General features: G+C 39.2%; 1 protein-coding gene across 1 annotated transcript; it reads right to left on the reverse strand.

Annotated features, from left to right (window-relative positions):
* Positions 1 to 11,812: 11,812 nt before the first annotated feature.
* Positions 11,813 to 12,986, reverse strand: LOC103269451 (olfactory receptor 4N4). The gene has a single exon (XM_008067032.2). The coding sequence runs from the start codon at positions 12,903 to 12,905 to the stop codon at positions 11,955 to 11,957; it is 951 nt and encodes a 316-aa protein (XP_008065223.1). The 5' UTR covers positions 12,906 to 12,986; the 3' UTR covers positions 11,813 to 11,954.
* Between the last annotated feature and the right edge of the window lie 1,506 nt (positions 12,987 to 14,492).

Raw genomic sequence — 14,492 nt, forward strand, 5'->3', positions numbered from 1 at the left:
CTGGTAATTTGATGGGTATTGCATTGAATTTGCAGATTGCCTTAGGTAAGATGGACATCTTCACAATGTTGATTCTTCTGATCCATGAGCATGGGATATTTTTCCACTTGTTTCTGTCAACTTTGATTTCTTTGAGCAGTGTTTTGCAGTTTTCCTTGTTAAGGTCTTTCACATCTCTGGTTAGGAAGATGCCAAGGTATTTCCTTTTTTTTGTGGCTATTGTGAATGGATTTGTGATTTTTATTTGGGTTTCTGTTTGTTTATTATTGGTGTAGAGAAATGTCATTGTCTTTTGTACATTTATTTTGTATCCTGAGACTTTACCAAAGGCCTTTATCAGTGTAAGGAGGTTTTTGACAGATTCTCTTGGATTTTCAAGGTACACAATCATATCATCTGCAAAGAGAGATAACTTGACTTCCTCTTTTCCTATTTGGATACCCCTGATTGCCTTCTCTTCTCTGATTGCTCAAGCCAGGACTTCCAATACTATGTTGAACAGGAGGGGTGAGTGTGGGCATCCTTGTCTAATTCCAGTTTTCAGGGGAAATGGTTCTAATTTTTGTCCATTTAGGAGTATGCTCGCTGTGGGTTTCTCGTAGATGGCTTTTACTATTTTGAGGTATGTTCCCTGTATGCCTAGATGTTCAAGGGTTTTTATCAAGAAGGGGTGCTGGATTTTATCAAAAGCTTTTTCTGCATCTAATTATATAATCATGTGGTTTTTGTTTTGACATCTGTTGATGTATTTAATAACATTTATGGTTTTATGAATGTTGAACCAGCCTTGCATCCAGGAATGAAGCCTACTGGGTCATGATGGATGATTTTTGAGATGTATTGCTGAATTTGGTTTGCTAGGATCTTGTTGAGAATTTTAGCATCTATGTTCATCAAAGATATTGACCTGTCATTCTCTTTCTTTTTTGGATCTTTAGCTTACTGGGTATCAATGTGATGTTGGCTTTGTAAAATGATTTGGGGAGCGTTCCATCTTTTTCAATCGCCTGGAATACCTTCAGTAGGATTGGTATCAGCTCCTCCTTAAATGTCTTGTAGATTTCTGCTGGAAAGCCATCTGGTTCAGGGCTTTTTTTCATAGGAAGTTTTCTTATTACATAGTCGATTTCTTTGATTGTTATTGGTCTATTTAGGGTCTCAATTTCTTCTTCTTCCAACCTAGGTAGGTTGTGTGATGTCAGAAAGTCCTCTATTTCCTTAAAGTTTTCAAATTTGTTTCCATACAAGTGTACATAGTAGTCTCTAATGATCTTTTGTATTTCTTCAGGGTCAGATGTGACTTCATCTTTTGTGTTTCTGAGTGTCCTTATTTGGTTTTTTTCTCATTTTTTCTTGGTCAGTCTAGCTAGGGGACCATTGATCTTGTTTATTCTTTCTAAGAACCAGCTTTTTGTTTCATTGATTTTTTTCTATTATCTTTTTGTCTTCTATGTCCTGGATTTGGGCTTTTATTTTGATGATCTGGATTCTTCTGCTGAAATTAGGGTTTTTGTGGTCTTGCTTTTCCAGCTTCTTTAGGTGGCTAGTTAGGTTGTGAATTTCTGTTCCTTCCATTTTCCTCATGTGTGTTTGTAGGGATATAAATTCCCCTCTTATTACAGCTTTTAAGACATCCCAGAGATTTTGGTAAGATGTTTCTACATTTTCATTTGTTTCCAGTATCTTTTGATCTGTTTTGATTTCATCATTGACCCAGGAGTTGTTTAGCATCATGCTATTTAGTGTCCATGTCTTTGTGGGTTTCTGGGGGACCTTGTTGGTGTCAATGTTTATTTTTATTCCACTGTGGTCCGAGAAGTCGCACGGTAGAATTTCAGTCCTTTTAAATTTGCTTATGCTTGATTTGTGTCCAATTATGTGGTCGATCTTAGAATATATTCCATGCAGTGATGAGTAGAATGTGTATTCTGTGGTCTTTGGATGGAGTATTCTGTAGGTATCAATTAAGTCCATTTGGTCCAGAGTCTCATTAAGGTTCCAGATCTCCTTACTGATTTTTTGTCCTGATGATCTGTCTAGGGTTGTGAGTGGTGTATTAAAGTCCCCAGTTATGATGATGTTAGAGTCAATGTTGTTGTTAATTTTCCTAGAAGTTGCTTTATGAATGTTGGCACACCTATGTTGGGTGCATATATGTTTAGGATAGATATTTCTTGTGGATGGAGTAAACCTTTTATCATTATGTAGTGGCCCTCTGTATCTTTTTAATTTTGATAGCTAAATGTATTTGTCCGAAATTAGGATCACGACTCCTCCTTCCTTTGTGTTCCATTCACCTGAAAATTTGTTCCCATCCTCTTACTTTGAGTCTGTGTATGTCCTTTCTAGTGAGATGGGTCTCTTGAAGGCAGTATATTGTTGCTTGGTGATATTTTATCCATTTTGTCATTCTATGTCTTTTCAGTGGTGCGTTTAGGTCATTCACATTCAGACTAATTATTGAAATGTGAGAGTTCGTCCCTATCATGGAGTTCTTATTGAGTTGATGTTCTTCCACTTGGTATTTTCTTTCTTTCTTTTTTTTTTTTTTTTGTCTTTCTTTTGGTTTTGGGGTTGGTTCTTGTATATTTTATTCTTTTCCCTGTACTCTTGTGAAGAACGTTGTTCTTTTTTCCTTTTCTTCTGTGTTTAGTACTTTCTTAAGTGTTTCATGTAGAGATGGTTTGGTGGCAGCATAAGTTCTTAGGGATTGGATATCTGGGAAAGATTTTAATTTTCTCTCACTGATGAAGCTTAGCTTGACCAGGTAGGTTATTCTTGGTTGAAATTGTTTATCTTTTAGGACTTTGAAGATAGGGCTCCAAGCTCTCCTAGCCTGCAGGGTTTCTGCAGATTAATCTGCTGCTATTCTGATTGGTATTCCATGGTAGGTGATCTGGCCTTTTTCTCTTGCTGCCTTTAGGATTTTTTCTTTTGTGCCTACTTATTTAGGTGAATTATTATGTGTCTAGGAGTTGGTCTTCTCATTTGTTGTCTTGCAGGGGTTCTCTGAATCTCTTGTGTTTGAATTTTTACATCACTGATTAGATAAGGGAAGTTTTCTTGAATGATCTCATGGAAAGTTTGTTCCAATGTGGTCTCTGTTTCTCTTTCTGCCTCAGGGTGTCCGATTACTCTTAGGTTAGGCCTCTTGAGGTAGTCACTCATCTCTTGAAGGTTTTGTTCTGTCTTTTTGAGCTTATTTTCTGTGTTTTTAAGAGTTTGGGTTATTTCTATATTTTGGTCCTCAAGCTCTGAGATTCTTTCTTCTGCTTGGGTAATTCTGCTTTCTATGCTTATCAGTTTGTTATTTATTTCATTCACAGTATTCTTTATTACTGTTATCTCAGATATCAGCTCCTTCTTAGTTTCTTCTTGTGTCTCCTCAATTCTTTATAATCTCTCCATTATTGTTTTGATATCTACATTTGCAGTTTGAGACCCTTCATTCTGGGGGCTTTTCATTGTTTGCATTCCAAAGTCAGCTTTCTCAGTGTCTGCTCTCCCAGGCATCTGGGAGAGACCCATACTCTTCTTTTGGTTTTTCTTCATTTCTGTAGATTTGTCTCCCTCTCCCCCTTTCCCTCTCCTTCTTCAATTCTGTGTTTGAGGGAAGGTGGGGTTGCTTTTATATCTCTTCTGCAATGACCTGTTCTTCCTGAGGTAAAGTTTGTTGATAGGTGGGTGGGGCAATGGAAGTCTCTGCCTAGAAAATAGCAAGGCAGTTTAAGCAGATCTATTTTTCTCCACTTTTCTGGGTTCCCCAGCTTGGGGTCTCATGCTGAGTGCCTCAGCCAGGGTGGTCCCAGAGTTCCAGAGCTCCAAAGCTCCAAAGGGCAGGCATTGGGCAGTGAGAGTGGCTCTGGGCCCCCCACAGGTTACTTCAGCTAGGAATGGGACCGGTGTCTCAGAGGGGCGGGCGCCCAGAGCCTCCCTTTGTGACCAGCGGCTTGGTGCCAGGTGCTGGGCTGGAGACAATGCAGCCAGGGAGAGAGCCGGAAGGGGCTGGGACCCCAAACTCCCACGCATGCAGTGGAATAGCAGCAGCAGGAGGCTGCAATATCTGACCTTAGGAAATGAGGTAAACTTTGTTGATAGGTGGGCGGATCAATGGAAGTCTCTGCCAGGAGTATGGCGAGGCAGTTTAAGCAGATCTGTTTTTTTTCCGCTTGTCTGGGTCCCCTGGCTTGGGGTCTCACACTGAGTGCCTCAGCCAGGGTGGGCCCGGAGTTCCAGAGCTCCAAAGCTCCAAAGGGCAGGCAGTGGGCAGTGAGAGTGGCTCTGAGCCCCCCACAGGGTACTTCAGCCAGGAATGGGACCAGTGTCTCAGAGGGGCGGATGCCCAGAGCCTCCCTGTGTGACTGGTGGCTTAGTGCCAGGTGCCGGGCGGAGACAATGCAACCGGGGAGGGATCTGGAGGGGACTGGGACCAGAGACTCCCACACATGCAGTAGAACAACAGCAGTAGGGGGGCACAATATCTGGCCCTGCATGGGACCGAAGTTCCCGGGCCTGGCACCAGCATAGTTGGTGGTGGGCTGGGGGATGGGGGAAGAGAAGTAATAGCCTTTTTGGGAACTCACATTCAGAGAATCTCACCAGTTCACCTATGCCGTCACCATCTTGCTTCTCCTCTGTTGACTTTTTTTTATCAATATTTTTTATTATGATATTGTGGGGTACAGTTAAGTGTTAGGCATACAAATATCCTTCATTCAGGCACCCTTTTTGATAAGAGGTGTCTTCCCATTCCCAGACAGATATTTACTACCGTTAATCCCATCTCCCTTCCCCTCCCCCCCATAGTTTCCCACCACTGTCAGTCATTTTCTTATAGTATTACATTGGATGTTCAAGGTCCACTATATGAGTGAGAACATGTGATACTCAGATCTTTGTTTTTGTGAGAGATCACTCAGTATTATAGGCTCTAGTTCCATCCAGGCAGCTGTAAAATTCATGATTTTGTTCTTTTTTATGACTGCATAGTATTCCATTGTGTATATGTACCACATTTTTTTAATCCAGTCCTCTTTTGATGGACAGCATGGTTGCTTCCAGGTTCTTGCTATTGTGAACAATGCTGAGATAAACATACATGTGCCTTCCTTTGTGAGCCATTTGCCTGGAATCTCATTTTCCATCCTTTAGCTTTGAGTCTGTGTGAGTCCCTTGTGGTGAGATGAGTTTCCTGCATGTAGTAAATACTTGGGTCATGGTTCCATATCCAGTTTGCCATTCCATGAATTCTCAGTGGTGCATTTAGTCCATTCACATTCAGGCTGATTAGTGAAATGTGATTGTTCATTCCTGTTATGAGGTTCATAAAAACAAAGTTTTTCCTTTGTTTGCTTGCTTTCTTGTGGTTTACAGGTTGATGTATATGTGTGTTTTCCAGTTTCTTGTTGCACTGTATTTTCTGTTGGTTCTGTGCTCTGCTGTTCTCTTGGGAAGTATATGGTCATTCTTTTGTTTTCTTTCTTCTTTCTTTAATTCCTTTTTAAGTGTCTCCTGTAGAGCTTGTTTGGAAGCTACATAATCTCTTAGGAATTGGATGTCTGGGAAGGATTTTAATTCTTCATCACTGATGAAGTTGAGCTTGGTTTGGCTGGAAATTCTTGGTTGTAATTGTTTATTTTTGAGGACTTTGAATATTGGACTTCAGTCTCTTCTTGCTTGTAGTGTTTCTGCTGATAGGTCTGCTGCCATTCTGATTGGTTTTCCCTGGTAGATAGTCTGAACTTTCTCTCTTGTTGCTGTTAGGATTTTTTGTGTGTGTGCCTACTTTGTGTAGGTGAATTTTCATATGTCTAGGGGTTGGTCTTCTCATTTGATGTCTTATTGGGGTTCTCTGTATCTCTTGTGTTTGGCTGGTCAAATCTCTGGTGAGATGGGGAAAGTTTTCTTGGATTACCTCCTGGAATACTTGCTCCAAGTTGTTTTCCATTTCCCTTTCTTCTTCTCAGATACTAATCAGGCATAGGCTCAGTCTGTTGATATAGTCTCTTGTAGGCTTTGTTCTCTTTCTAGTCTTCTTTCTCTGGTTTTTACAGATAAGGTTAATTCCATATTCGATCTTCAAGTTCTGAGATTCTTTCTTCAGCTAGCTAGGTTAATTCTTCTTTTCATGTTTGTCATCTTGTTATTTATTACTTGCATGAAATTTTTTATTGCCAAAATCTCTGTTACAACTTCTTTCAATGTTGCATCTTGTCTTTCTTGAGTCTTATTCAATCTTTCCATCTGGTCCCTAATCCCTATCATAGTCTGGAGCCAGTCATCGGTGACTTTCATTGTTTGGGCCCCAAGGTTTGATTTTCAGGAGTTTTCTCTTTGTTACATTTGAAATTGCTTGTGGTCTTCCTTAGGTTTTTCTTCATTTGTGACAGATCTCTTGTTTTTCTCTTTAGTTCTGTTATTCAGTGTCAGTGGAAGAGTCTTTCCCTCCTGATGTTTATGCAGCCCTCTATTCTCTGACCTGGACTCTGGATTTGTTCTATTTTGAAATAGGACTGTGGGTGGGAAGCTTTGCAATCTTTTGTAGTTTTGATAGTTGAATTAGGTTGGGGATGGGGAGCTAGGATTCAGAAACTGCCTGCAAATTACAATGTTCTCTGATTGTGCTATGTGTTCCCTGAGACCCACTCCACACCATCACTCAATATGACAATGCAAGGGTTACATGTGTGTACCCCCTGAGTCTGAGATAGTCACAGCAATGAGGAGCACAGAGAAAAATAGAAAGGACAAGAATTTTTAAAAAATAAGATGGACAAGAATTTTTTAAAAATAAAGAAAAAAAACCAGAGCAATTAAAGCAGAAACCAAAGCAAAAAAAAAATTGAGCACACACAGAGACATACACACACACCCCAAAACACACTGAAATAACAAAGTGAAGCAAAACAAACAACAACAAAAAACCTGGAAAATGAAACACACATGCACACACACACACACACACACACACACACACACACAAACAAACACACCTAACACAAAATGAATGGAGAAGAAAAACAGAAAGACCGCAGGGGGAAAAAAGTAATTCACATTAAACTCACACACGCCTTAAAATAAAAAATAAAAAATAAATAAAATTAAACGTAGAACAAAAGAGCAAAAACAAACCAACAACGACAACTAAATTGAAAGATGAACACTCAATCATTTACATAAACACATAAACAGAAAAACAAACAAAAGAAAAAAGAAATAAAAAAAGAAAAGGAAAAAGAAAAGAAAGGGGAGATGCAGATCAAACCCTCTCATACACATTCATGCACAGAGGAAAAATATTTTTTAAAATAGATTAACGAACAGGCAAAAATTTATTTTAATTAAAAAATTTTTTTGAAACCCTGCCCTCTTGTGGCAGGCTCTGTAATTGTTCCTCTAGTCTACTCTCTCCTACCCTCACCTCTTTCACTCTCTCCTCAGTGACCAGAAGGAGGAGGGGCAGTGGAGGTAAGTGGGACTACAGTCCTCCCTTCTCACTCTCATGGATCAGGGAGATCTCCTCTGGTGAGGAGGTGCAGGATTGTCTCTTCCAGGTATGTACTTGCAGGGAGTGCCCCAGCCAGACCTATTCTGGAATGGAGTTATCCTATTGCAATGGACATCGAGGCTCCACCTGGGTTTATCCCTCTTAGTCATGGCCCAGCTGTGTGGGTCTGACGTTCAGAGGATTGCTGGGGAGGAAGGGTTTTAGGTCAACCTTAGACTCACCACTGATCTCTTTAGAGTTCTTCCTTGTCATTTTACTGGACACCCCCTTTGTCCCACAGCTGGATCAGGGTAAATGGTGGGGCACCTGGGACTCAGCACTTGTCAGGTCCCTTTGAAGTTTGTGCTCTCAGAATATTCCCTCTGGGTCACAATCAATCCCTGAGTAGTTGATCCACCAGACACAGAGATCAGTTCTGCTGCTCCTTGGTAAACAAGTCAGAGCACTTTCTTGTCCCATCTTCAAGATGGTGGTGGGGTGCCTCTCTTTTTCTCTTCAGTGGGACTCTGCCTCTGGCTCCCTCTGCAGTCCCTGCTGCCAGTGCCTGACCAGATGCTGAAGTGGTGAGGCCAAGCCTAGAACCAGCAGTCTCTCCTATTGCAGTGGTGAGGCAGAGCCTCAGGCAGTAGTCTCTCCCTGCCACTTCTTCATAGGAAAATTTTTGTCTGTTTAAAAAAACATGAGGCTCAGCTTCTGTAACCTGGGAAGAGCCAGGGGCCAAGCAGAGAAACTGCAGCACCAGCTGTTGCACCAGGGCCCTGGCCACTTGTTCATGAGCCCCAACTTAGTCAGTCTCTTCCAACATTTTCTTCCCAGGAAGGGTTTTGTTGATTTAAAAAAATGGCACTCGGGTTCTGTGACCCAGAAATCACTAGGGTCCAAGCCAAGCAATTGTGGCACCAGCCGCTGCGCCAGGAGAACACTGGTTGCTAGCTCCCTAGCCCTCACTCAGTCAGTCACTCACATGCCCACTCACTCACCAGCAGGTGCACAAAATTTCCCATATACTGACTCATTCACACCTGGACTCACATAATCCAAATGGCCGACCACCATCTTCTCCAAGTACTCAGAATTCTTTTTCCTTACCAAAAAAATAATTCTGTAGTCACAAAAGAAACAGAGGGAACAATTGAGATATAGCTACAAAAATTTATGTCCACTAGAAAGAGTTCATAGCCATAATCTTTCAGAGTTGTGCTTTTACTTGGGGCTTTTTTTGAAGGGAGGGTTGGGTGTTATTTCTCATAATATTTGCTAGCTACAAATAACCTGCTCCACTGCACTACAGAAATGAAATGAAGACAAGTCCTCTGAGAATAAGAGAGTAGTTGTCCAGGAAAGGAGCCCAAATGGATCATAGGAGTGACCAAGTCTTTCTGCCAGGGTATGGGGACAGAATCAGTGAAACCCTCCCTCAACTAATCAGTAAATAAGGTGTAACCTGGTACACAGGAGGAGTAATATCTAGCTGGATAATCCATAGACTAAAATCTCAAAAACAGGAATGCATATGTGTTTGAGTAAGCTGCAGCTAAGGGAGATGGCTAGAGCCTGGAGAAAGTAACTGAGAACAAAAGAGTGTGAGAAAGATACACGTTTTTTTACCAGGGAATCCATTGAAAGGTGATACAACCAGTCAATGGCAGTCTTGGATTTTTCTTTGAGATGAGGGTACCTTGAATGTGTTCTACACTTTTCATATGGAAATCGAAATGATACTGAGCAAGTGAAAGGAAAAAACTTCTCCTTCCTCTTCCTTTGTCCCATAAACACTGATAGAACACCTTTATACAAGATATTGGACAATGCTGAGAGGGGAAATAAAACTCAGACGTGGTTCTAACTTGAAGGAACAATCAAGCAGTAGCCATCAGATTTCTAACACATCAAAGAGCACTGTGTCATAGGGGTCATGTGGCCATGTGAAGACAAGGATAAATTCTAGCTGGCAGGATTTGGAAGGTTTTCTCCAATGCTTTCTTGGTTCTCAGCATGATCTTTGTGCCTTTATGCAAGTGGTACTTATTGTCCAACCTGCCCCATTATAAGAACTTGTTTGTCTTCCTTATCTTCCTCTGTAATTTGAGAAATGAAAGTTTGAGAGGATAAGATCCTGCTTTACAGATACCCAACAAATGTGTGTGGAATTAATGTATCAGGAAAATGTCACTACCCTTGGTGAGTAAAATTTTGGGAAGAAAGAGCTAAGATGGTGGAGATGTGAATAACTCTGTTCTAATTAGAAGGCAAGAGCAAAGATATGCCAATAAGAAAATTTATTATATGGCTGGGGACCTGCAGGTAGCCTAGATTAGCTAAAAGCAGAATCTTTCTGAGATATCAGTGGCAGTAATAAAGCTGTAAAATTAGTAACAGGTGATAATGTCACCTAAGTATCAGTTTAGGATGTCTGGCCAGTGTTCTATAGGTGGAGAGGAACATCTGTAGGTTTGAGGGCAAGGAAGTGACTTGTTTTAAGAATGACTTTGAAAACATTCATTTGTGTAAATGAAGTGCAGAAAAAAATCTGAAATTAAGGGACTTCCACCTTGGTCCAAATGTGAGAAAAATTCTTTGACTACAGCAGATACAATGAAGAAGGAAGAGATGTGCTAAAGTGACAGAAGATTTGTCTGCCATTTCAATGATGAACAGGAAAAAAAAAAAGTCCAAAACTATTAATAGGTTTTTATCCCAGATGATGTGGAGAATACCAACACAGCCAAAGACCACAAGAAGGTAGCTGAAATCCCTCTACCAAATAGATTAGGTACCAACATCCAAGCACTAAAATAATGGCTAGGATTGTAAAAATTCCCTTTGACTTTCATTTCTTTCTTCACTGTTCCTTTTCTGGGAAAATTATTAGTATAGGTGTTAGTGGGGAGAGATTTCTAAAAGTGAACTTATATTTTTCTGTTTGGAGCTTTTCCAGATTCTGATCTATGACCCATGTGTCATAAAAAGCTCAGCTTGTTTTTTCTTATGTCTACAAAATATCTCTATCTATATTAGGATCACTCATCCAGCTACCCATATTTGAACTAGGCACTTGCCCTCATGTATGGAAGCTTACACTTCAATCTGCATATATATAAAGATTTTGCTGTCTCTGGAATTCAATAGAATAAGCCTTCTTTGCTCATCTGTTCTTTGATCACTTCCCAGAAAAGCATAATTTTTATTCTGTACTATTTGTGGTTAATAATACATAAGAAACTCTTTTTTACATGCCAACTAGAATCGGTGATTTTTATTCCTGTGCTTGGTTTTTGAAGATAAAGTTATATTTATGTTTATAAACTCTTCTATTTTTTCCTTTGTTAATTGTCTATTTGTTCTTATTGCCCATATTTTCCTCTGATATATATCTATTTCATATTAACCTAGGAAAAATTTTACGTGTTAAGTGACTTAACCTTTTATTATTTATATAAATTTCCTTGGTTAATAGCATTTTATATTAATTTTTAAGCTTAAACGCACTCTTGTACAATCCTGGAGGGGTAGGGAGGGAACATTCATTTCAATTTCCATGCAAATTTCTATAATAGTGCAAAATGTACAATCTACACATTCAGATGTAGTGGGCATATTTTCAGCACTCTTCCACTTTTTGGTTTACACATACTTTGTTTTCATTTTTGCATTTCACATGTAACTGTAATTTTCTTTCAATTTTCATACTTTATTGGCCTTTCTCATCTTCAAGGTTGTAAAACTTTTATCCTATATTTTACCACCATTTTTATATTGTTTTGTTTTCTGACAAAGTGGTCAACATATAAATAGGTTTGTCTGGAACCTTTGCAATGAGTGCTCCATATTCTATCAATGAACTGAGGTAAAACCTGAATTTAGAAAAAAATAATTGGAGAAAGAGACAATAACATGAGATGCCCTCTCTATCCATCTCCTCATTCTAAACCATGGTCCATTGGCATGTTCCTGGAACCAAATCCTGGGAAAGTGACTTTTGATGTTACCAGTCTCTACAGTATAATAGGTCACCTAGCCAGTTAGTTCTACAGTGTTTTTCTGGCAATCATTTCTGGTTACCCAACAGAGAGAAAAATCTTGTCCCTTGAAAAAATTGTATAAGTACCTAATTTCTCATTCATCATAGATGAATTACTTCATACCTAAAACATTAACATGGATTCTAACTGTGATTAAAATATAATAAAAATCTGTATCTCAAAAATACTTTAGTAATTTGACCCAAACACTCACATAAAATTCAACTCCTAAACTTCTCATACTTAACTCATTATATTCCAGCCACTCTGAGGTTTCTTTTATAGTCTTTAAATAAACAAGTTTATTCTCTCATTATGCATAACTACTCCTTAATTGCCTATAAAGTGCCTGACAAATAGGTGTTATCAGTGAAAAACAGTATTTGTTAAATGATTTAATGAATTTGTGCCAGAACTCTTTCTTCTCAATTTCTCATTATAAAATCGATCCCACAGACCACATAGCGACTCAATAATCGCTTCATGGAAGTTTTTACTTCCTGATTTCGAAGGGTATAAATCACAGGATTCATCAATGGAAAGATCACTGTGTGGAAGAAAGATACTATCTTGTCAGCTGGTAAGGTCTTGAAGGGGCGAGTGTAGATGAAGATAGCAGGCCCAAACATAAGAAATATAATAATGATGTGAGTGGTGCATGTGGACATGGCTTTGTTCTTCCCTTCTGAAGCTGACCTACGAACATGGCAAAGGATAACTGCATAGGAGGACAGAAGCCCCAGGAAGCACAGAAGTGTCATCAGGCCACTGTTGAAGACCATCAGAAGCTCCACCCAAAAGATGCCAGTGCAGGCCAATTTGATGACCTGTGAGACATCACAGAAGAAGTTATCTAGCCGATTTGGGCCACAGAAAGGCAAGTGTAGGATGACAGCCACCTGAATAACAGAGTGAACAAAGCCTCCAAGCCACAGACCCAAGAGCATTGCATAGCAGGCTCTGGGGTTCATGACAGTTGAATAGTGTAAAGGCCGGCAGATGGCGATGTAGCGGTCAAAGGCCATCACAACAAGAAGTAATCCCTCTCCTCCTCCAAGGAAGTGCAGGAAAAAGAGCTGAGTGATGCAGCCTCTGTAGGAGATTACCTTCTTCTCAGAGAGGAAGTCCATCAGCATCCTAGGAGCCACAATGAAGGAGTAGGATGCATCTAGGAAGGCCAAATTGCCCAGGAAGAAATAGAGGGGAGCTGTGAGTCCAGGGTCTGACCTTATGGTGAGGATGATGAGAAAGTTTCCAGGAAGAATGATGAGGTAGAAAATTAGGATTAACACAAAGACCAAGAGCTGAATATTTCGAGACTGGGTTAGACCAAGGAGGATGAATTCTGTCACTACTGTGCTGTTTTCTATCTTCATCTCCTCTACCTAAAGAACATTAAGGATAGTTTGTTTCCATATCTTCCATCTAGATTATGGTTTTCAACTAAAGCAAGATATGTCACATTTATATTATAGCGTCTGTCTTCACACCTAAGAAATCTCTTCTACCTTTTAGGCATCTACATTTTATAATGGCCACCACCCTGAGCCTGAAGGCACACTCTCTTGTAGTTAAGTCCTGTGCTTCTATTTAATTGTTCTTTCAACAAAAACTGTGGTATGCCACTGCCCTTGCTTTGTTCCTGATCTACATGAGATGTATTAAAATTTTTCTGTTTGGCTGGGCATGATGGCTTACACCTATAATCCCAGCACTTTGGGGAATTGAGGAGGGAGGATTGTTTGATTCCAGTGTTCAAGACCAGCCTGAGCAACAGAGCAAGACCTTGTATCTACAAAAAATCAAAAAATTAGCCAGGTGTGGTGGTGCATGCTTGTGGACCCAGCTACTAGAGAGGCAGAAGTGGAAAGATCACCTGAACCCAGGTGGTAGAGACTGCAGTGAGCAGTGATTATGCCACTGTTTCAGCCTGGGTGACAGAGTGAAAACTCAAAATGCAGCTAAAAAATATATTAATTAATTTTATTTCATTGAATCAAATTTTCTGACTGAGAAAAAATTCACCCTAGTTACTGAAGTTCTTCAGGTTTTTATTTGAATGAAAGATGGACTGGGATTAACATCAAAGAGTGATCAAGATTTTTATGGAAACAGAGATGTTTTATTTTGTATTATAATGGTTATATATGTCAAAACTAATTGAATTACATGGTACAGTTTATGATATATAAACGGCACCTTAGGAATGTTGATCTAAAAGGTTTTAACTAAAGCAACTGTATTTACTGGAAATATTTTCTTTACTACTATAGAACATCTACCCATCAACCTGGTCTAAATAAAAATACCCTTGTCCACTCTGGAAAAAACAAGATCTGGGGTATATCTGTAATCGCCAAAGTGATCGTCAAAGTGATAACTGATCACCCTAGGGGCTACATTTGATAATTTCTTAGTATGAAAACAACAATAGAACTTCTATACATAATTTATTGCATCCCTTTCTTTGAAGCTTTATCTTTGAGAGGTTTAAGATTATATAGAATTATGGTATAATTGAATACAAAATATACAAAGAAAATACATATTGCCGATCCTTGCTCAAAAATGGTTTGTAGTTGAGATGAAAAAATTAAAAAGCTAAAGGCTCTTGACGAACAAAATACTACAATGTGATACAGAACAATATTTCACATGTGGGAAAATTACATGGCATACTTACTTTTAAATCATATGGAATATAGAGTGAAGAGTGGAGGGAAAAAAGAATTTATTATCTTTAACTGAAAGGGTAGACAGAATCAAAGAAAGAAAGAAGGAAGGAAAAGAAAAACAATAAAATTCCAAATTAAGAAATTCATGGAAATATTTACAATGTCATATGTTTTCAAAGCATCTGCTTTTGTATATCTAGCTTTAATAGATCAAATAATAACTGAGGCTTCCATGTGTAGTCAAAATTGAGAATTATGAAAGAAGCGCCTTACATCACATAGACTCAT

Source organism: Carlito syrichta, unplaced genomic scaffold (genome assembly GCF_000164805.1).
Source record: "Carlito syrichta isolate Samal-C Ts95f unplaced genomic scaffold, Tarsius_syrichta-2.0.1 Scaffold309265, whole genome shotgun sequence".
Taxonomy (NCBI): domain Eukaryota; kingdom Metazoa; phylum Chordata; class Mammalia; order Primates; family Tarsiidae; genus Carlito; species Carlito syrichta.